This window comes from Gymnoscopelus microlampas (genome assembly GCF_963454915.1).
Source record: "Gymnoscopelus microlampas genome assembly, chromosome: 10".
NCBI classification, from domain to species: Eukaryota; Metazoa; Chordata; class Actinopteri; order Myctophiformes; family Myctophidae; genus Gymnoscopelus; species Gymnoscopelus microlampas.
In genome coordinates, this window is record NC_139947.1 from 40,933,381 (window position 1) to 40,955,039 (window position 21,659).

A 21,659-nucleotide genomic window follows, 5' to 3' on the forward strand; every position below is an offset into this window, starting at 1 on the left:
TGTATAGATGAGGAACATGAACATGAACATGAACATGAGCATGAACATGAAAATGCCATCCCTCTCTTCCAGTTCCACTCCCTACTGAACAGACCATCCAATATAATATGCCGCTAGTGCAGCGACAGAGAAAGCCTCCCCCTGCTGCCGTGTGTGTGTGTGTGTGTGTGTGTGTGTGTGTGTGTGTGTGTGTGTGTGTCTGTCTGTCTGTCTGTCTGTCTGTCTGTCTGTCTGTCTGTCTGTGTGTGTGTGTGTGTGTGTGTGTGTGTGTGTGTGTGTGTGTGTGTGTGTGTGTGTGTGTGTGTGTGTGTGTGTGTGTGTGTGTGTGTGTGTGTGTGTGTGTGCGTGCGTGCGTGCGTGTGTGTGTGATGGATATTTCTCATGGCAGGTCTGCCTCAGTAGCCTGCAGCTGCTCTGAATGTCTGGCGCACACACACATACATACATACATACATACATACATACATACAAAAAGAAACATTATGTTCTTTCAAAGCTCAACCAAACTACCCAGACTAAACTGGCCTGACTGCTTCAAATGTATTCCAAACCCTAAGCCAACAGGGATGAATCTAAAGCTGACCAAGCCAGGACAAACAAAAGAGAGAGAGAGAGAGAGAGAGAGAGAGAGAGAGAGAGAGAGAGAGAGAGAGAGAGAGAGAGAGAGAGAGAGAGAGAGAGAGAGAGAGAGAGAGAGAGAGAGAGAGAAAAAAAAAGAGAGAGAGAGAGAGAGAGAGAGAGAGAGAGAGAGAGGGAGAGGAGTCCTGTGTAGAATTGTACATGTACCTAGTGTCTGTAACAAAACTAAATCATGTGTAGTTGTAAACATACCTAATGTCTAAACCAAAATCTTATGTAGGCGTAGTAATGTAAACCTGCCTAGTTTCTCTAACTAAACCATGTTGAAGCACTAACGTGACTAAGCACAGGCATGTTTATTTATATAGCACATTTCAGAGCACTGTCAGCTCTCAGAGCCCTGAATGAGGACATTGAGAGAGAGAGAGAGAGAGAGAGAGAGAGAGAGAGAGAAAAGAATGTGAGAGAGAGAGAGAGAGCATGAGAGGGAGGGACTAGAGAGAGAAAGAAAGAGATGTTTACTGTGAGTTGAGCTCTTCATGAGAAGGAAAAGCAGGGAAGCAGCGCTCTCCTTTCTCTTCTTGCTATAAGGTAAGACTAGTTAATAAAACAAAATCCTATGTGGAGTAATGTACAATGAATGTACTTGGTGTCTGTAGCTAAACTTAATTCCTGTACGTAGTAATGAAACCTGTTTCTCCAACAAACAATTTGATGTGTAGTAATGTGAACATACGGTAATTACGGGTACCTTATGAGCAAGTGTTACCAGATCGTCTGTAGTGTTGTGAATGAACCTACAGTATAGTGTCTGTAACAAAACAAAATATATGTAGTGTTGTAAACCCCCCTGGGGAACAGAGCTGGATGCTACGCACAGTCTCTCCTGTTTTAGGAGATTTTGTCCTTTTTGCCATCTTTTGTATTTTTTGGTGTTGGTGAATAAACACCTTTTGTTGCACCCTACCATTGCCTCTGAGCTTATTCCAGCTGCTACGTTTGAGGAAAAACTAACTGCAGAGAACAGCGAGGAAAGAAAAGTTGTTGAAAAATGACTTAATCTGAGTAAATACAGTCCAGTATTGTACTCAACTGTGGCTGCATACACACACATACCAAATGTCAAAATTAATATTTTCCAAAATAAAAGAAAACTTGTTATGAAGACTATACAAACATAGTTTTCTCTCTCCTAGTGGGACCAGAATGTTGGTGGCACTGATACTGGTGGTTGTATGTGTTGGGTTCTACGGGCTGTTCAGATGGTTGGTTCACTACAATGCACGATGGGCTCTGTTGTGGCATGTTATCATCACCGAACGGGTTCTGGATGTACTGACCCGAAAGACTCGACCCCAGGTATGTACTGTATGTACCGTGTGTACAGTATGTATGCATATATGTACAGTATATATGTATACTATGTATGTGTGCATGCATGCATGCCAGTTTGTATATTTACAGTGTGTTTGTATGTGTCATGGAAAATCTGTTATTATACAGTATGCACACCTGTTGTAAATGAGTATGATTGTAAGTTGACACTGACAAGGTTGCAGTGAGATAATATGGACAAACTGCCGTTATGTTTTTATTATGTTTTTATATTTCCAGCGCATCCTTCAGGCTGTGCAGAGAAATGCAACCAAAGGAAATCCTGACAGTGTAATCTCTGCTGTGGATCACTTCTGTAAAAACAGTGAATGGGCCATGAACGTAGGAGATGAAAAAGGTCTCACACACGCACGCACGCACGCACGCACACACACACACGCACGCACGCACACACGCACGCACGCACACACACAGGATCCAGTTGTGGGCCAGTTGTTTAGCAGCAGCTTCTCCAGGCACTTCATTATTATGGATGTGAGGGTAATGGGGTGTCAGTGGTTGAGTAAGATAATGGCAGCCAAATGATATCTTTAAAGAGTTCAAGGCATTTCAATTGTTTCAATGCATTTTCAAGCCATTTCGTCCATGGTCAAACTGAATCTCTCTCTCTTTCTCTCTCTCTCTCTCTCTCTCTCTCTCTCTCTCTCTCTCTCTCTCTCTCTCTCTCTCTCTCTCTCTATCATACACACACACACACACACACACACACACACACACACACACACACACACACACACACACACAGGTGCTATCTTGGATTCAGTTGTCCTGGAGACCAGTCCGTCGACAGCATTAGAACTGGGGACATACTGTGGCTATTCTACAGTCCGCATCGCCAGGCTGTTACCACCAGAAACGAGGCTCATCACCATGGAGATGAACCCTGAGTGTGCCTCGGTGGCACGTCAGGTCATCCAGCATGCTGGGCTTCAGGACAAGGTCAGGGGTTGGCCTTTGCTTGGAAGGTCACTGGTTTGATACAGATGCTGAGATTGTTTGTACTGGGCAGTTGGTCACTGACCCAGTGACCACCAGGTGGTGGTCCACCCTCTCCAGGTGTGTCATAGACATAAATACATAGACACGGCATTGGCCACCGGGGCCTTACACTATGTCAATGCTGCTTCCATATTAGCTGCGTCAGCTTGTCATAACCGATAATAATTGCAGGACTGTTTTTTGACTGGCAGTGACAACAGCTGTTATGTGATTAGACTGGGATCAATTCACTTTGCAGGTTGCTGATCCGGTCTGAGTCTAGAGCGGATACGGAAATGGCTCATGCATGTATGTGTGTGCAAATTACCGGATATAGTAGACAGCCTCTATACCTCTTTTCGGAACAGAAACCAGGTACTGTGTTGAGCCTGGTGACACAAGATTATAGTCTATGTGATACATTTTCAGACAAGCTGCTGCATCTTGGGATGGGATGGGGGGGGGACAAGCTGCTGTATCCGGGGTTAGGGGCTAGAGGAAGAAAGGTGAGAAGTTGAAAATCTGCTGGAAGTGATGGTGTGGGAGGCCAGGTTCTGTTTACACCACCTGTTCTATTTACACCACCTGTATAAATCATCTTCCTCTGCAAAATGTAACACCTCCCTTCAGAAGCCACTACATCACATATATTTTTGTTTATTGTTGAATCTAATCTAATTAAATATCGTTGTTGTTTTTTTCATGTTGCTGTCAGGTGTTGTTAGTGGAGGGAGCATCAGGTGACCTGATCCCCAGGATGGCTGCCATGTTTGGTATTCAAACATTTGACTTTGTCTTCCTGGATCACTGGAAAGACCGCTACCTTCCTGACCTCAAACTGCTGGAGGTACCATACTGTACATAACCCCTAACTCTGATCCCTAAACCCAGACCCATAACCCCAGTCCAATGGTGACCCTAGTAATGATCCTGACCCAACCTTTAACATTTAAAGTCCATCTTGCAGGTTGACAGTTTTTTAGATGTAGCTCACAATAAGATTTACGATCATTGATCCATTTGAGAACACAGACAGTGTACAAATGTAAACAGTTGGTCCATTTGGATACATTTGTACACTCCCACAGTTAAATTAATAGTCAGGATTTTACAAATTATGATGGATCACACTGTGATCCATCACAGCATTATTTTTAACCGGCTACAGAGTAGACAACCAACTGAAGCAGCTCTGCAGTGTGAGGACAAGAGCAGTGGTGCACAAATGCATCTATTGGATCAGGGAATTGTGTACAGCATTAGAAAGTCAATATTTTCTGTTAAATATTCGCTTTTAAACATACTACAATGAGTAATTTCTGTGTTTTTAAACTGACTTTGCTGATAATCATACCATGTGTTGTTTACTGCCTGGTTACAGTACACACATTTGCTCATGTCATTTTTAAAGCTTTAGAAAACCATTACTTAGTTTATTCAACTCAAAACTAAATGTATTTAGTATTATATATTTGTATCTCCTCTCCTCTCTTTCTAGACAGGTGGACTTCTGTCTGCTGGCTCTGTGTTGTTAGCTGACAATGTCATCTGTCCAGGGACTCCAGATTACCTTCAGTATGTCAGAAACAGCAGTAAGTACAGCAGCTGTTTCTACACAGCTCACCTGGAATATACAGCTGTACACGACGGACTGGAGAAATCTATCTATCAGGGATAGACAGAGAAAGATAGAGAGAGGTGATAGAGGGGAAGGGAGAGGGAGGGGGCAGAGAATGAAAGACAGTGAGGAAGACCTGATGAAGACCCATGTTGGGTTGAAACGTTGTCCTCATTAGAGTTACTTCCTGGGAGCTTTGTTCATTGCAGTATGCGGACTTCCCTTCATCTTGTCATTGTATGTATTGTTGTCCAGCACCTGTGTAAATTGTGTAAAATGTGCTGGATGTGCGTGCCTCGTCTTGGACTCTAATGAAAGACAATGAGACAGTGAGAAATCAGTGAGTCAGTACTTATACCAAACACTGTGTGTGCACATGCATGCATGCGTGTGTGTGTGCATGTGTGGGTATTATGTGTGAGGTTTTCATTGTGTAAATTCGAAACAAATGTTTTTACATCACATCTGATCAGTCTGTCTACTATAAACTTAAACAGGGTTAAATCTGTTCAGACAGCAATCAGCTTGAATGTGGTTTAGTCTTTTTACACAGAAGGCGTTTCATTTGGAAGTCAGTGTTTGCCGTAGTTTGACCCATACAGTCTATGGTTTGACCCTGCTGTCAGAGTGGTTCATGTATCAATAGAGCACCAGCACACTACACAGACGAGTACATAGACCACAGACTACTTCACGTAGGCCTATGCTACTGTATACTGTACACACAACAAATAGCCCATGTATTGGCTACATGTCGATTACATACAGCCTACTATATTAAATACTGACTGCATACATACAGACTATATATTTAGACTACAGCATTTTGATAAAATTTGTTTTTTAAAAGATTGTGAAGAAAATCTTTATTGAATGTTTTGTCAAATGTAATGGGTATTATTAAATACCAATACTTCTTGTATTGCATACATTGCTGACAAACATTAGTCATTTGATTGCATTGTATTACAGATAGTACTATATGTTTTGCATACAGTACTTTTCAAAATGAATCATGGTTGTGCTTCAAGTGTTGCATTAGATACATATTGTATTTGTATTACTACAGTTTACAAGAAAGAGTAAAGTTCAAATGGTAGAAATACAAATGTATGTTTGTCTATTTTATTCTCAAGGTTGAAATATTTGCAAATAATGTTTAACACAATAATTTTGTTCATTAAGAAGTCTTGAAAAATGTATATGTACATTTTGATACATTTGTTATGGTATATTATATAAGATTATGAATAATACAGTATTGTACATTATGAATGTAGATTCTGTTCTATCTGTTCCTGTTGGTCTTTTATCACTTCTCTTTTCCACCACAAGATGGCAAACTCTGATTAATATTGGAGCTGTACTGCACTGGATTCAAGGAACTGGGCCTGGGTGCAAACTTATGTATCTATTTGACATCTTTGTCTCACTATGTCTTATTAAAGTAAATACGTTTACTTAACAATTTACTTTAACATTAGGCACACATGTGGTGGTCTACAGCGGTACAGTGGCATTTTGGGCAAAGAAATGATAGTGGGGACAACTTCTGGGCTTATATATACTAGTGATACACATCATTTAGGCTATGATACAGTAGCCTACATCATCACACACACACACGCACGCACGCACGCACGCACGCACGCACGCACAGTAATATTTAGCTTATGACTTTGACTTCTTCAATGCTTTTAGAGTGAGGTGAGGTTTTACATCAATGCAACTTTTTAGTTTTTCCACAAAGACACAAGACAGGGTACAATATACGGTATGGCTTCCCTGTAATATGGTGAACTCCATATTTGGCCAAGACTCACGTGAGTCACGTGATATTGATGATGACACGTGGAACTCCATATTTCAGTAAATATTTGAGGGAATATTCGAGCAGTTCTTCACTATTATTATTATTATCTATGAATTCACGAAACCTGTGTCTGTACATACAGTAACACAGGCGTCATCTAACCGATCTACTTCAAACTTGGCATGTGTGTTGCTGTGATGGCCCGGGGTGAGTGGGAATTTGGTCGAACTGGCGGTTGTCCAGAACAGAAACACTAAGAATATCTGTCTGTCCGTGGGTCTGTGGAGGACGCACTAAATCTCTGTGTCTGGGGGTATGAATATACCTGACGAAGGCCGCAGAGGCTGAAATGTTTTACCGCTTCCTTAATAAAGGAGACGGTGCACAGATCTTTTCCTCTCCAGTGTTGCCTGTGTGATCCAACACCCATCTAAATATGTGGATGTGCGTGCACCTCTTGGACTGTATTTGACTCTTCTGTCTGGGTGTTGGCATCGGCATCCCTGATTGGCCAACTGGACCCATCAGCTTCACAGATTGGCTGAGCTCTGTGTCATGTTTGTGCCGCTACACCATTTATTGGTGGTAGCGTGCACAATAGATCACCATTATTTTCAGGGCAATACACGAAATCTCTGTACCTGCCTGCGGGTCTGTCATCAACACGATGTCAGCCGTTTTTGACGACATAAGGGATCTCCATATTTAGTCGATTGGTCTTATGGTATAGTGACTAGTACAGGTACTCTGACAATGGGTACAATGGGTGTCTGACAACAAGTACAACAGGTATTGCATAAAGAGGTGGGGCACCCAACTTGCATCGTTCCCGAGTAGGCCGCTGCCCTTTTATAAGTAACTCATTGATTGTAATAGCTAATGTTATTAGTACCGTGGTAACGGTTGCCACACTGGGTACTCTTACAAAGGGTACAGTGAGTAGCCTACTCTGGCAACAGGTACAATTCCAAATTTGAAATAGTAGGGTAACCTAATAGTGGACCCCTGATTTTTTTTGTGGGGATACTTTCCTGTGTGCCCATCTGTATTTGGCACTGCCTACTTGTCTGTCTGCCTATTGTCTCCGTCAGCTGTGAGGTTGGAGAAACAGGTCTGTCACCTGTTTCCACAACCACCTCTCTGAGCAAGTCTACCCCAGTGAAGCGAGCGACTGTAGTTGTACTGGATTAAGTGTAGGAGGATATTGCTGTAGGACTATGTTCAGTCAGATGGATGAATACAGGTGAAAGTAATTGTGTGTCCCTATCTGTCTGTGGCAGAATGAGGTCAGCTTCATTAGTGGATTAACAGCCGGAGGTTTAACAGCCTGATGGGGCTGAACTTCCCAACTCTGGTATTTATGTCTGGACAGATTTAAAAGAGCAATGGGAATTCCACTTCATTTAGACAGATAGTAGGAAAGCTGAGTGGGAGACAGTGTAGTGTAGGAGAGACAGACAGTAGGAAAGCTGGGTGGGAGACAGTGTAGTGTAGGAGAGACAGACAGTATAGGAAAGCTGGGTGGGAGACTAGGGGAGACAGTAGGACAGCTTGAGAAGGAGATGGTGTAAAAGAGAGTATAAAGCTGAGAGGGACACTTGAAAGACACAGGAGGGCTAGTAATTATTTCCTGACAGTAAAATGTGCACAACAGAGTAGAAATTGAATGAAATCTGACCAATATACTGCAGGTAAATGGCTGAATACAATTATGTGTTATTAGTTATAATTATATTGCATAATTACTTCATATTTTGTGACAGTTCAAACTAAGCAAAGTCAGAGCAATTAAAATGTTCCATCAAAACAACAGAAAAATGTAGTAGCCTACATATATGATCATCATCTAAAAGGTTTCATAAAAGGTCCCTGCTGTCTGTCTGACCACAGACAGGTGGCGTTGTAGAATGGCCTAAAGCTGGGAGAGGCGCTGACCAGATGGTTGAATTCCTGGACCAGCTGCCAGCGAATGTATTGGCCACTGAGGTGGTTGGAGTTTAAGTGCCTTGCTCAAAGCCAACACAATTATATCCAGGGGATGGATGGGAGAGAGAGAGAGAGAGAGAGAGAGAGAGAGAGAGAGAGAGAGAGAGAGAGAGAGAGAGAGAGAGAGAGAGAGAGTGTGTGTGTGTGTGTGTGTGTGTGTGTGTGTGTGTGTGTGTGTGTGTGTGTGTGTGTGTGTTTAATCTACAATTGCAATTAGCATAAGAGGGCGAGAGAGATAGAACTGGGGGCGGTGTTAATAGTAGATTTAATATAACGACGGCGGTTGGACGAGGTGAATGTGGGTAAACTGTTACCGCTGTTACAACGAAATTGGTGACCCATCGAATTTTGTGGCTTCACAGGGTGGACTGTTTTAGTCAGAATTGACCAAAACGGACTGTAACAAGTTGTTGTAGTAGCCTAATGCACAGTGGTGGAAAGTAACTAAGTATGTACTCAAGTACTTAAGTACAGTGTTGAGGTACTTTCACTTTACTGGAATATTTCCAATTTTCAATACTTTTACTCCACTCCATCTCAGAGGCAAATATTGTGCTTTTACAATTATTACAAATACAATTATTTGAAAACGTTATAGGCTACTAGTTACTTTGTAGATTTGAATTATTATTACAAATCATACATTAACCACTTCAGCCCTATTTAAACTTTGGCTGTTTGAAAATAGCCAATCTCACATGGCATCAGTTGTGAGCTTGTAGATCGGCTATTTTCAAAAGATTTGAACACATAGGCTACATATATGGACTTGTGACTATTTCTACAATAGGTGATACTTTTTACTTAAGTACAAAAATTGAGTAGGCCTACTTTTATCAACTTTTACCTTCTAATGCACAACATTTGAAGTCATAATAATTTTGACACTTTATCAACTGTGCTGCTGCGAACAACATAAAGCCTGAACGTTTCCCTGTATAAAAAAAAAAGAAGAAAAAGAAAGAAAAGAAGAAAGGAAGAATTCATTCATACATTCACTCAGTTGTTTTTTCCCTTCTCAACCAGCTGGGCAGACAGACAGTGATCAGAGTCAGAGCGACATGTATGTATGATGTACGGTAGTTCTGGGAGGAGGAGAACCCAGCAGTCTACCTACGGAGGATCCAGTCGCATCGCCTGTCGGAACAACATGATGGTTATAGGGTTGGTTTGGAGCGAAACACGTGCACTCACGCACACACGCGCGCTGTGCAAAAGTGAAACCTGAGCACGTACACGCGCGTGTGGACTGGGATTCGGTGCTGTTGGAGTTGTGTGTGTATACCGTACCGCTCGGACCCGGTTTGGAGCAGAAGTCACGCACCTCCTGTCTGTCCCGGTAAGGTAAGGCATTGCTTACATTCTGTTATTTAAACAGGGAAATAAGACGAAAACTTATGTTTGTTTTTGGAGTTTAATACTTTATTATATTAGACTGGACAGAATTGGTAGAATGTATGGGGGTCACAGCTTGTTTGATACCCATAGGGAAAATATGTAATTAATTGTATGTAGCCTCCTGTAGCCTACTATGCTGTCTATATGTCAGAAGCTCATTATGAACTGAAAACATGTGATGTAGTATTTTGCATTTTTGTTGAAACGTGTCTGTCAACAACATCAGTATTTTGGGACATTTACATCTAGAAAGTCTTTTTTTGTGATCAATTGAATACAAATAAGCTGTAGAATAAAATGTTTCTGGATGTGTGTGTGTGTGTGTGTGTGTGTGTGTGTGTGTGTGTGTGTGCGTGTGCGTGTGCGTGTGTGTGTTAGAGAGAGAGAGAGAGAGAGAGAGAGAGAGAGAGAGATTGTGGTTTATATAGGCTACAACTTAGAAAGAAAAAAAGAACATTAAGAGAATTAACTATACAAATTAACAATTTTAAATTATGGAAAGGACTTTCAATAAAAGTCAGTTTTAAGGAGGGGTTTTAAAGAAAACTGTGATTTATTCAGTCAAAGGGCCCTGACAGCAAAGGCATGGTCACCCTTTGTCTTTAACCTAACCCAGCAGGTTCCTGCCTGAGGAAGGACTGCGCACAATGTAATAAGGGACCAGGCCATGCATGAAAGTGCCTTAAATGTAATCAGTAAAATATTCAAATAATTCCTAAAACAGACAGGCAACCAATGTAGGGAAGGTAAATTAGTAGTAGTATCACATCATTTATATTTTAACTAAAACCAGGAGAAGAGAACATATTACTATTATATTCTCTTCACCTGGTTTTAGTTAAAAGATGAATAAGCAATCTCAATCAACTATTAAAAGCTGAATAAGCAATCTCAATCAACTATTAAGGAGCAGGACCCTGGATCCTGCATCAGTAACAATAACAACACAAGGATCAGAGTCGGCACACACTGTGATCCTGAGGGAAGAGGAGGAGGTGTATAAGGAGAGGAGAGAGTAGCAAGAGGTTATTTATTGATGCTGTCCTATGTTCTGCGTTGCATGCAACCTCTGAGCTTCTTTTTCTGTATTCTATGTTCCCTGTTCTATAAATGTTAAATGGTGGAAAAAGTGTACTTAAGGTACCAAAAGTAAAAGTGCTAAAATGTTTGAAAATAGCAGATCTACTCGCTCACAATGTGACGCCATGCAACACATTGTGAGCTTGTAGATCGGCTATTTTCAAATAGCCTAGGTAATAGGGCTAACGTGGTTAATGTATGTTTTATAATGTAATCATTTATACCTGCAAAGTAACTAGTAACTAAAGTTTTCAATTACTTGTAGTGGAGTAAAAGTACAATATTTGCCTCTGAGATGTAGTGGAGTACAAGTAAAAGTATAGACAATTGGAAATACTCCAGTAAAGTAAAGGTACCTCAAAACTGTACTTAAGTAAATGTGCTTAGTTACTTCACACCACTGATAGTGCCTTTATCCAAGACGCTTTACAATGTGCATTACATTCACACGCACACAGGAGGAAACCATGCAAGGCACCAACCTGCTCATCAGGAGCAATTAGGGGTTCAGTGTCTTGCTCAAGGACACTTTGACACTAACTCTGGGGGGAGCCCGGGATTGAACTGGGAACCTTCCGGTTCTCAAGCGGCCGTTCTACCTCCTGAGCCATATTTGGTGGGGAACGGTCGCGCCCGCAGGAACGAGGAGACAGAGGGGAGGAGGCGGCTGGAATATTTTCGAAACATTTTAACAACACTAATCTTGTATGGGAGTCCCTGGCACAAATATTTTCAGATGGCAGTCTACAGCTAAAAGCATATACATTTGAGGGTCCTTGACATGAAAGAGTTCGAGAACCACTGTTCTACGGTATGGTTATGTTCTGTACTCTGAGCTCCTTGCTCCTGAGTGTTGTGTTTTATGTCAAGTTTTACTATATATGTTTTATCTATGTTTTACACATGCACACACGCACATACTGTATGCACGCATGCACACACACAATCATACACATTAGGGTGACACGGTAGTAGCTCAAGAGGTAAATCCCTGGCTCCACTTAACCCCCAACATGCTCCCAATGAACAGGTTGGTGTCTTGCCTGATTTCCTCCGCCATCGGCGTGTGAATGGGTGAATGTGAAATACATTGTAAAGCGCTTTCGTGATAATCGTCACAAGGCCTTGTGATATAGTCACAAGGTTTCGTTGAGACATACAGTAGGCTACAGGAACACTGTTGACCAGTGTGTGTCTACTGATTGGTTGGCGGAGCTAGGCGGAGGTATCCAAACGTCTGGCTCTGCAAGACTACTGCACAGTAGCAACATGTCATGTCGGTAATGGTAACACAGTATTGTAACTAATGTAACCCATTAAGACTAAAATGTCTTCTAATCTAAATCCCAACGTTTATTTCTGAAAAACGTAGGTTGCTAATGCTATATCAGTGGTTCTCAAACGTTTTTGTGTCATGGACCCCCAAAATGATATGTTTTTGGCCGTGAACCCCCATCACAAAATATTTTGTGCCAGGGACCCCCAGAAGCAAAGATTTGAGTTTTTAAAAAATGCTTTGAAAATATATATATATTCAAAGATTTGCACAACCTGTCTACAAGCTCATAGCGTGGCACAAAGTGACGCACTATGAATTGCCAACCAATGTGCTATATACATAGGCCTACATGAGTTACCTTATGTACTGAACTGAAGTTGCTCCTTCATATTATTCAATAATTCAGGTGATGTAGATATTTGTGTCCCTTCTCTATTTGTAGAATCACCACGTTTGACACTCCTGCGTCTGTCCCTTTGTAAATAAGTATTTTGTTGTCTTTGAGAAACTTTGGACTGGAGTGACCCTGCTGCAGTCTCATTTCAGGTGGTACTGTAGCTGTTTGCTCATTCCTGCAGGTAGCTTGTTGATTATCATGGCCATGCAATTGTTTTGCTGGGTCTTCTTTGCCAATTGTGTAGCAGGGCAGCAGCTGTATTGTAGCTTATGATGAAAAGTAAACATTGACTTGGTGAACGGAAATAGTTGAGGAAATAGTTTATGCTACTGTAAGTGCCCCTGTCCATGTTGATTATATTGCTATTGGATTGTTAATAATGTTTAATCTTTTGCAATGATGGCAAAACACAAACTAGTAAAAATCACAATTACATTCATTTAATTATTTTGTTATTTGATCTAATAGAGAGAAAAAGAAATCAGGCCAATCAGGGAGAGCAAATGCCCCCCTGTAAATCACCACTGAATGTATCCTATATAATAGTTTTCTAAAGTATAATGTACTCCATTGATCACACTTCGAGTACACGGCGTGTAAGATTGTAGATCTGCTCTTCTTGGTAGGCTACGTAATACCGGCATACTGCCATCTCATTTAACCTTTACATAAAGAGTTGTTTTGTTACTGTTATGTTTACTGTTTATAATGCCAAGGAAGCCACATGCCTCCAATCACAGAGTTCTTCCATTAGTTGTTAGCTCCAATATCCACTTCGTTTCCAAAGTCAGGGCTTTACGTAACAAATTGTATTTGTTGCAACCCGCACTGCAGTGAATTGAGAATTATGTAAATTAAAAACTCATTTTACACACATGCAAATTTGAGCTGTGATATCAGTAGCCTATATCTTAAGATGACAGCTTAAAGCCTACTCCAGCGGATGTGATCGATGCATTGACAGATCATTTATTGCCCCCCTTGTCATTGTTTCATGGCCTCTGCGGAACTCAGGCCTGTGTGTGTGTGTTACATATGATTTTAATGGTTGGATATCTACGTATTGTAATATACTAATTATAATATAATATTACAGGTAGAAGGAGGAGCTGCAAGGGGGTGGGGGTTCAGCGCAGCAAAGGAAGCTACAGGGGAGGAGGAGGCGCTTCAGGGGAGTTAGATTATACGTAGATACCACAATGGCTGCTGCTGCTCATTTGAACGATATGTTCACCGCCATAATGGAGAGAGCAAGCCATGCTCCTAATGCCATGACCAGGACCTGGGTAACAAATTTCGCTCTGTAATGGAATGACAATAAAGCTCCTTGACTTTGATGTACAACCCATGTACTGTAGGTCTCTCCACAATTAAAATAACTTCTCAACTGATTTTTAAGCGTTTTGACTTGTTACAAATGTTACAGATGTAGTTATGATATAGGATACTTGGTTAAATAAAAAAATAGGGTTTTCATACCAAAACAATTTACGTAGATAATAACAGTAATGATTATACAACAGGAAAAAAAGGCATTATGTCTAGGAGGAAAATAACTGCAGGGGAAGAAGAGGTGCTGCAGGGAGGAGGAAAACTGGCCTGTTTAGAAACACAGTGGCTTATTGTAATTGCTCTTGTTTATCAGTAATGGCCACATCTCACACAAAGTATAGCTTTAAGTCTCCTTTTTTGTCAGTCATGATTATTTGTGTTGATGTAGAATTGCATTATCGTCACCATTAGTCATTTTCCTGTGCATGTCTGGTGCTTGATGAATGAAGTGATTCTAATTATCTGGTTCATTGTCTGTTTCACTGATTTGTATTGTCTGCTCTCAGGTGTGCTGCAGTAGAATGAGAAATTGTCTTCTCATTATGACATCATCACTGCCCACCATCAACCATCATCATCATCACAACTTCTTCTGGATTGGATGTGCTGCCAGTCAGTCACCTACCTGTTCCCCCCGCCTCCTCCTCTGTCTCCTCCTGCTGATTGGTCAGAAGGCTCTTCCTGTGGGCGCGACCGTTCCCCACCACCACCAGCACCACCAGCACTTCCACTCCCCCCACTCCATCAAGATTCCCGGTGACATAACGCTGGGGGCATTGTTTCCTGTCCACTCTCGAGGCCTTAGTGGAGTTCCTTGTGGCGAGGTGAAGAAGGAGAAAGGAGTCCATCGTCTGGAGGCCATGTTGTATGCCCTGGACCAGATCAATAGTGACCCAGACCTCCTCCCAAACATCACCCTTGGAGCCAGAATCCTGGACACCTGCTCGAGAGACACCTACGCCCTAGAGCAGTCTCTGACCTTCGTCCAGGCTCTGATACAGAAGGACATATCAGACATTCGCTGCTCTAATGGTCTACCGCCAATCATCAGGAAGCCTGAGAGAGTGGTGGGTGTGATCGGGGCATCAGCTAGCTCTGTCTCCATCATGGTGGCCAACGTTCTACGTCTGTTTGAGGTATTATCAATATTGTTATTATTATTATTGTTGTTAAGGTGAGTAGTTTTGATTGCTCGATAGAGATGTCTAGAATGATTTTATTTCAGAAATTGGCGATTCTCATCTTTCTCAACAGTGTGACAGTTGATGTGTCACCAAGCAGAGAGAGTGAGAGACAGAGAGCGAAACAATAGTAAAAACTATGATGACAGCAATAATAATAGCAGGAATAACATTCGTATACTAAAATAATAGCAGTAATAGAAGGTGTAACAATAATATAATATAAATTGGTCTTTATATTGACATTTTGACGATATATACTGACAAATCATATCAACTGACAAGATTAAATTTGGAATGTGTAGGACAAAAATGTTCCTCCCTAGTGTGCGCCATCAATGTACTATGGTCAACATAGCCCATAACCTGTAAGGGCCTTATGAGCGGCCACAATACAATAGGAACAAGGAGAACATATGACTGGGACTTTCTCCATTTGTCTGGCAAATTATACAATTGATTGATCAATCAAAATACTTTCAGTCCCATTGCTATCATGGATGCTGGCTTGTGACATCACATCAGCTTGTGTCAGCGTGATCTTACTGCTTTGTTTTTTTTTCCCACAATGCTCTTTAAGTGTGGGCTCGGGTTTCGAACTCACAACCCATTAGAGCCTATATGTGGTATGTGCCTTAACCGCTAGGCCAGCGGCGCTCGAAGTTTGTTAGGTTTTAATGCCTACTGAATTTTATACAATTGGAAGCTGTCCCAGCACTGCATCTGAGCACCTACTGTAATCTTGTATTTATATTCTCTCTGTGATTATTTGACCGTGGCCTCCACACTACCATTGCCATCTGCGGGTCTTATCTAGGTTTCTGGATACCTGGTATTCATCAGCAATGCAGTCTGGCTCACCCTGACCCTGGTCCTCTTGGCTGGTTTGGTTGTTGTGGTGTATCCATACACTACACTTTCTGTGTCCTAGCTCGATTGTGAACTCTGTGTGTCTGTGGGCCCACACAAGGCTCTCCACATGAGCAGTGTCTGATGCTTGTGCACCTGTTGTGTGGATTATGCAAGCTCTTTGATGACAGTTTGGTCTATGAAAATGTCACCTATTTTTGTATTAGTTTGCTTTGCTTTCTGTCTTAGACTGTGAGTAGTACACTCATCCTAAGAAGTTGAGTGAACCCCCGAGACTGGCTTATCACCCATGGTTGAGCATTCCTTGAATGATACACAAACTATTTCACTTTACTCTGCTATCCGAGCCCATCAGCTCAGGTCTGTTTTATGAGCTTCGACAAAGAGAAGACATTTCAGTTTTTCTGTTGTTATTGTTATCAGGAGATGTGCAGACAGATGTACAGCTGATTGATACACCGGCTGACTTAAGTCAAGCTCTGGGTTGGGCTTTTCTTCCACCTGAATAAGACACAGTCTTTTATTGTCTCCGCCAGGGCGAAGGCGTGGCCAAGACTATGTTTTGGCCCCTGTTTGTCCGTCCGTCCATCGGTCCGTACGTCCATCCGTCTGTCCATCTGTGTACAGCATCTCTGGCACCGTTGTACCGATCGAGGTGAAACTGTGCACACACACTCCCTGGATGCCAGAGCAGAACCTCTGCCCCAGATTTGTCACATTGGCCTGTTATAGCGCCACCAGTAGGCAGATGTTTGCAAAACACATTATTTTATTTTACTCCTCCAGATTTTGTCCGAACGTCACGCAAATCGGTACAAAGTATCTCTATAGTCATGTGATTAAAACAGATCTGTCCGATTTTTCACATTCCTTCCCGATTGGCTAAGATTGACTTTCAAAGTTTGCAGGAGTGGCCCGTTTTGAACAAAATGCCTTAAATCATGAACAGCGCTTCCGATTCCTATGAAACATTGCCCTGTTATAGCGCCACCAGGAGGTCGATTTTTCAAAGATTCAAATATGTATCTCCTTGCATTACCATAGACTCTGGCAATAGAGTGCATTGATCAGTGGTTCCCAAACTTTTCTTTACTTGGAGCCCCTCTTCTTACATCTGACGAATCTGAGGCCGACACCGCCACATGCACACATGCTCTCTCTCTCTCTCTCTCTCTCTCTCTCTCTCTCTCTCTCTCTCTCTCTCTCTCTCTCTCTCTCTCTCTCTCTCTCGCAGACATTTATAAATGTTACATGTGGGAGTTAGCTATTTTAAAGTTACAGGAAAACAGACGCTGTATGAGGAATTGGAATGATATCACATTGAGAACACCCATGCAGAGACAGTGGATAAAAGCAAGGACTTACTTAGGTTAGGAAAGTTTATGATGTTGTGCAACATTTAAAAAAGTTTGATCAACTCAAAACAGACAAGGCCTGACTTTGATCTTTGGAGCCCCCCAAGGTTGGGAAACCCCAAGGTTGGGAAACCTTGGGGGGCTCATTCTATGCCATAGATCATGTTTAATTGTTTTAATAAGCTTTTTGTGTCCTGTGGCTCAATTTTTGATTCTGTCACTAACTCTGCATCTGTGAACACAACAGTTTGTGATACGGACCAAAATGGTATTGATCAACCATTCTCTTTTTTGCCATTATCTGTTGCTGAATTGCATGAAGCCTTGGTAAAGTTACATCCTAAAAAAAACTTCTTGTCCAGACAACTTAGAACCGTTCTTCTTAAAGATAGCTGCATATTTTACTGCATGACTAAAGTGATTCAGAAAATATGAAAGTCAGTCTATGTTCTCCCTCTGCAAAAGGGGTGGCCACTTCATTAAATTATTATAGCCCCATCTCTAAGTTGTCAGTTCTGGTTAAGATCATTGAAAGGTTTGTACTGTACGTGAACAGTTAAAAGAGTTCTTATGTAAAAATAACATTACCAAACCATCAATCTGCAACAATGCATCATTACTGTGAAGATGAAGGTGCTGAACAAAGTTGGAAAGAAGCAGCTTTATTTATTAACATGTCCAAAGCTTTTGATACCACTGACCATCTTATTCTGAAACAGATGCTGACTAGTATTGGTGTATCTGACCAGGCAATGGGGTGGTTTTTGAATTAACTCTCAGACAGGTCTCAATGTATCCAATGTGATCATCTCATTTCTAACGCCAGGGTTCCATCTTAGGTCTGCTGTTGTTTTCTATCTAAAGCAATACTTTAGGTCAAAATATGCATTGTGCCAACCATCTTATAATACAATTGGCATGCGCGGTTTGTCCCAAAAAAAGGGTTTGTCCCCCCAAAAAAACTGCGCATGTTAGGTTTCGCTTTTGGTTTGCATGTTGCAGTTAGGTTTCGCTTTCGGTTTGTGCGTTGCCAAATCATGTGCAAGAAACAAGCACCGGTGTTGCAATGAACATCTACACGCTCCACTGTCTCTGTCTCCGATGTGCGGGCCAGGCTACTAGACGGGAGGGCCGCGTAGCGGCTAGTTATTGTTATGCTGATGATACAGTGATGTGTTTTGTCCATTACGGAGCCTTTTTACAAATTGCAGGCTGTCTTTAATATTATTCTCTTTTGCAACTAAAGTTGTTTTTTAAAATGCTTTTGAAAGTAATGCATTTTAATTGTTAATTGTTTCCTAGTTATTTATTTTTGTTTTGTCTGTAACTTTTTAATGCTGCTCTCATGGCCAGCTCTCCCTTGTAAAAGATATAATTGATCTCAAAGGAAATACTGCACAGTGCAGTACAGAAGCCAGCGAGTGATTACTGATGTCATTGTTTCTCTTTGGCATTAATACTGTATCACTGTCAATGATTAATGATGCAGTACTTTTTTTGTGATAGAAATGCCATGCTATTTGTTTAAGTTGTCACCTCCTGTTGCCAGCAAATATGTCCCCCTTCATTGAAATCGTCATCATAGCTTGTTGCCGGGAAGTGTAGGAAAAACACCCACTGATTGTACCTGTTCCTTCTGTTCTGGCCTCAAAGGATAGGGTAGGGTGTCGGTAATGTAGTCTCCATAAAATCAGCTGACTGATTGATTGCACCTGTCGGAAGGGCATGTTTGTGTATTGATATTACTGCCATATCATGTACATTTACTTTAGGTGTATTGTTAAAGCACTGATGAAGATCGAAATGTCTGAAATGTTTGCTATTGATTTTACCTCACTCTTTAGTGTTTGCACTGAAGCACTAAACACTGGTTTTTGAGGCTACATATCGATGTATCCAGGAAATGTAACTGATGACAGAATACAAAATGTATTCATTATGCATCAAAACACTTTGGTTATCATTAAATATCATATTCATGAACAATATATTTTGAACATGATTTAGTTTCTTGAATTCCCTACATAACGTTTTTGTAACTAAATTATTGTAATTGAGTTGTCATCATAGGTAGAAAACTAATTTATTACAGAAATAAATGGCTCACAAGTATCCACATCCATGCACATTACATCCTAACACAAATTCCATTCAAGGAATTGAAAATGTTTAATGTATCAGAAAACCTTAGAGCCTTTAGTTATTCATTTGTTTAGTGGTGGTAGAATTGTACTTTTGTGATGACCTAATCGTGGAGATATTATGCACTACTGAGCCATGTACTAGGCTTTACATTTATCTGTCAGGGGGTAATTTGCTCATTCACCACAGAGAAAACCGAAACACATTCAGTTTAACCACATCCCACACATGCTTCTTTCACAGTGTCTGCAAAACATAGTGGTTACACAATGAGGGTTGTCTTTATTGTCTCCGCCAGGCCGAAGGCATGGCGAGAGAGTATGTTTTACCCTCCGTCCGTCCGTCCGTGTGTCCGTGTGTGTGTCCGTCCTGTCTGTGTGTTACCAGCTAATCTCCGGCACCGTTGGCCCGTTCGCTCCGAAACTGTGCACACACACTCCCTCGATGCCAATTCAGAACCTCTGCCCCAATTTTTTCACATGGGCTTGTTATAGCGCCACCAGGAGGCCGATTTGTGCAAAACCCATTTTTTTACATTACTCCTACAGATTTTATCCAAACGTCATGCAAATCGGTACACAGTATCTCTATAGTCATATGATCAACACGGATCTGTCCGATTTCCCTTATTCCATCCTCATTACCTATGGTTGGCTTCCAAAGTTTGCAGGATTGGTCCGTTTTGAACAAAAAGCCTCAAACTATGCACGCAGCTTGCGATTTCCGTGAAATTTCACACGCACATTCCCACTAGGCCGAGGAAGAAATACCACCCTTTTCACATTGGCCTGTTATAGCGCCACCAGCAGGTCTAATTTAGCAAAACACATTTTTGGAACAAAATGCCTCAAATCATGAATGCAGTGTCTGATTGCCGTGAAAGACCTAAGAATAAATGGCACCCTTTTCACATTGGCCTATTATAGCGCCACCAGGAGGCCACAATAACGTACCTGACCTGGCGGAGACCTGTGCTCCGAGGAGCACTTTTTCTAGTTTACTCTGCTTTTCTCTCTGTTCCATACGGTATATTGAGTGTTAGCCACCTATAGGTTAGAACTATCTCATCTTCATTGTCATCAGCATCATAATTTTTTTTCATGGTGACGCAGTGTTGAGAAGGTCAGGTGGGATGGTTTCTGGCAAGTGTAGGCGCATCAGACCAGGTCAATCCACAGATTTACAGGCCTTCTATGGCAGTGCTGCTCAACCTTTTCAGGCCGCAACCCTGGGAACTTGGGACCCCCCACCCTGACAAGCACTTGGAATCGTAAGATTCCAAGTGCTTCCATTTATCAGTTCCACAGATAAATGTTGTGAAAATAGCTGATCTACAAACTCACAACGCCTCGTGTTGCGAGGCGTTGTGAGCTTGTAGATCAGCTATTTTAACCATTTTTGCCACTTTCTTATATTATTTGACAATTTGGCCTAGTATAGTTTGTTGATTGATGCAGTAATGGTGGGTTAAGTGTGTAAGTGCAGGGGCGAAGGGTTTATTGAGGGCATCCTGTGGATATGGTCAAGCAAATGGAAGGCATCTCTGTTGGGTAAGAACTGAGGCTCTTATTTGTCGTGTTTGGGTTTGTATGGTTGAGTTGCAGATGAAATCTGTCTGTGAGAGACCAGGTTTCAGAGAGGGCATTGCACATTTTATATTTGTTTTGAGATGCGTCTTCCCTTCCAGAGTATATTGGCATGGTGTTACAGTATGTAATCTCGACAAATATTTTCCTCCTTTCCTCATCTCCCCTCGCGCGCACAGACCTTAAAACAACATTGAGCAATGAACCATGTTATTTCTTACCTTTCTCTTTTTTCAACGTCAGAGCAAATCAGTAGCATCATTTCAGATATACCATTTGTCAGCCTGCATGGCTGATTTCCAAATTTCACTGTCTTATCCAGAATTTGATGAAAACAAACAATTCAAATTAAAGTTCAAATGAAAACAAATACAGTATATTCCCTTTGGTTTCCTGGAAGGGACCTCCCGGTCTTAAACATCTGAGATATTCGATTGTATTTTGTCGGTGTAAAGGTTTTCCGGGATTGAAGTGACTTGGTATTTACTAAGAAGGTCGTCACGATTATTACTGGGGGCCACATATCAATCTGAAAAGTAGGTTGGGACTGATGCAGCTACTGTGTCATTACCAAGCGCAACAACGAATGCCTGGGAGATGATTTGTTAAATGCATGCCCATAGCCACATTTTTGTCACCCTGAAATTGAGAAAACAAGTTGATTAATACA

The 21,659-nt window shown here is 41.5% G+C and overlaps 2 protein-coding genes across 3 annotated transcripts in view; both read left to right on the top strand.

The window, feature by feature from the left end:
- Positions 1–1,100: 1,100 nt before the first annotated feature.
- LOC311053654 (catechol O-methyltransferase A-like) lies at positions 1,101–5,739 on the top strand. Of its 2 annotated transcripts, none has more exons than XM_084069301.1 (6): positions 1,101–1,170; positions 1,776–1,938; positions 2,194–2,311; positions 2,720–2,913; positions 3,668–3,799; positions 4,451–5,739. In XM_084069301.1, exons 2-6 carry the CDS (start codon positions 1,786–1,788, stop codon positions 4,628–4,630), a joined length of 777 nt encoding a protein of 258 aa, XP_083925427.1. In that variant the 5' UTR covers positions 1,101–1,170; positions 1,776–1,785; the 3' UTR covers positions 4,631–5,739. The 2 variants fall into 2 exon arrangements, with proteins under 2 accessions (XP_083925427.1, XP_083925428.1); XM_084069302.1 differs by having other exon boundaries at positions 4,455–4,627.
- A 7,983-nt stretch (positions 5,740–13,722) lies between these two features.
- The window catches only part of LOC311054229 (metabotropic glutamate receptor 6-like), a gene marked incomplete at both ends in the record, with an annotated part of 30,228 nt that continues 22,291 nt past the window's right edge, over positions 13,723–21,659 (top strand). The window contains 2 exons of the mRNA XM_084070107.1: positions 13,723–13,809; positions 14,362–14,991. Coding sequence (XP_083926233.1) covers positions 13,723–13,809; positions 14,362–14,991 — 717 coding nt within the window. The remainder of the gene's footprint in view (positions 13,810–14,361; positions 14,992–21,659) is intronic.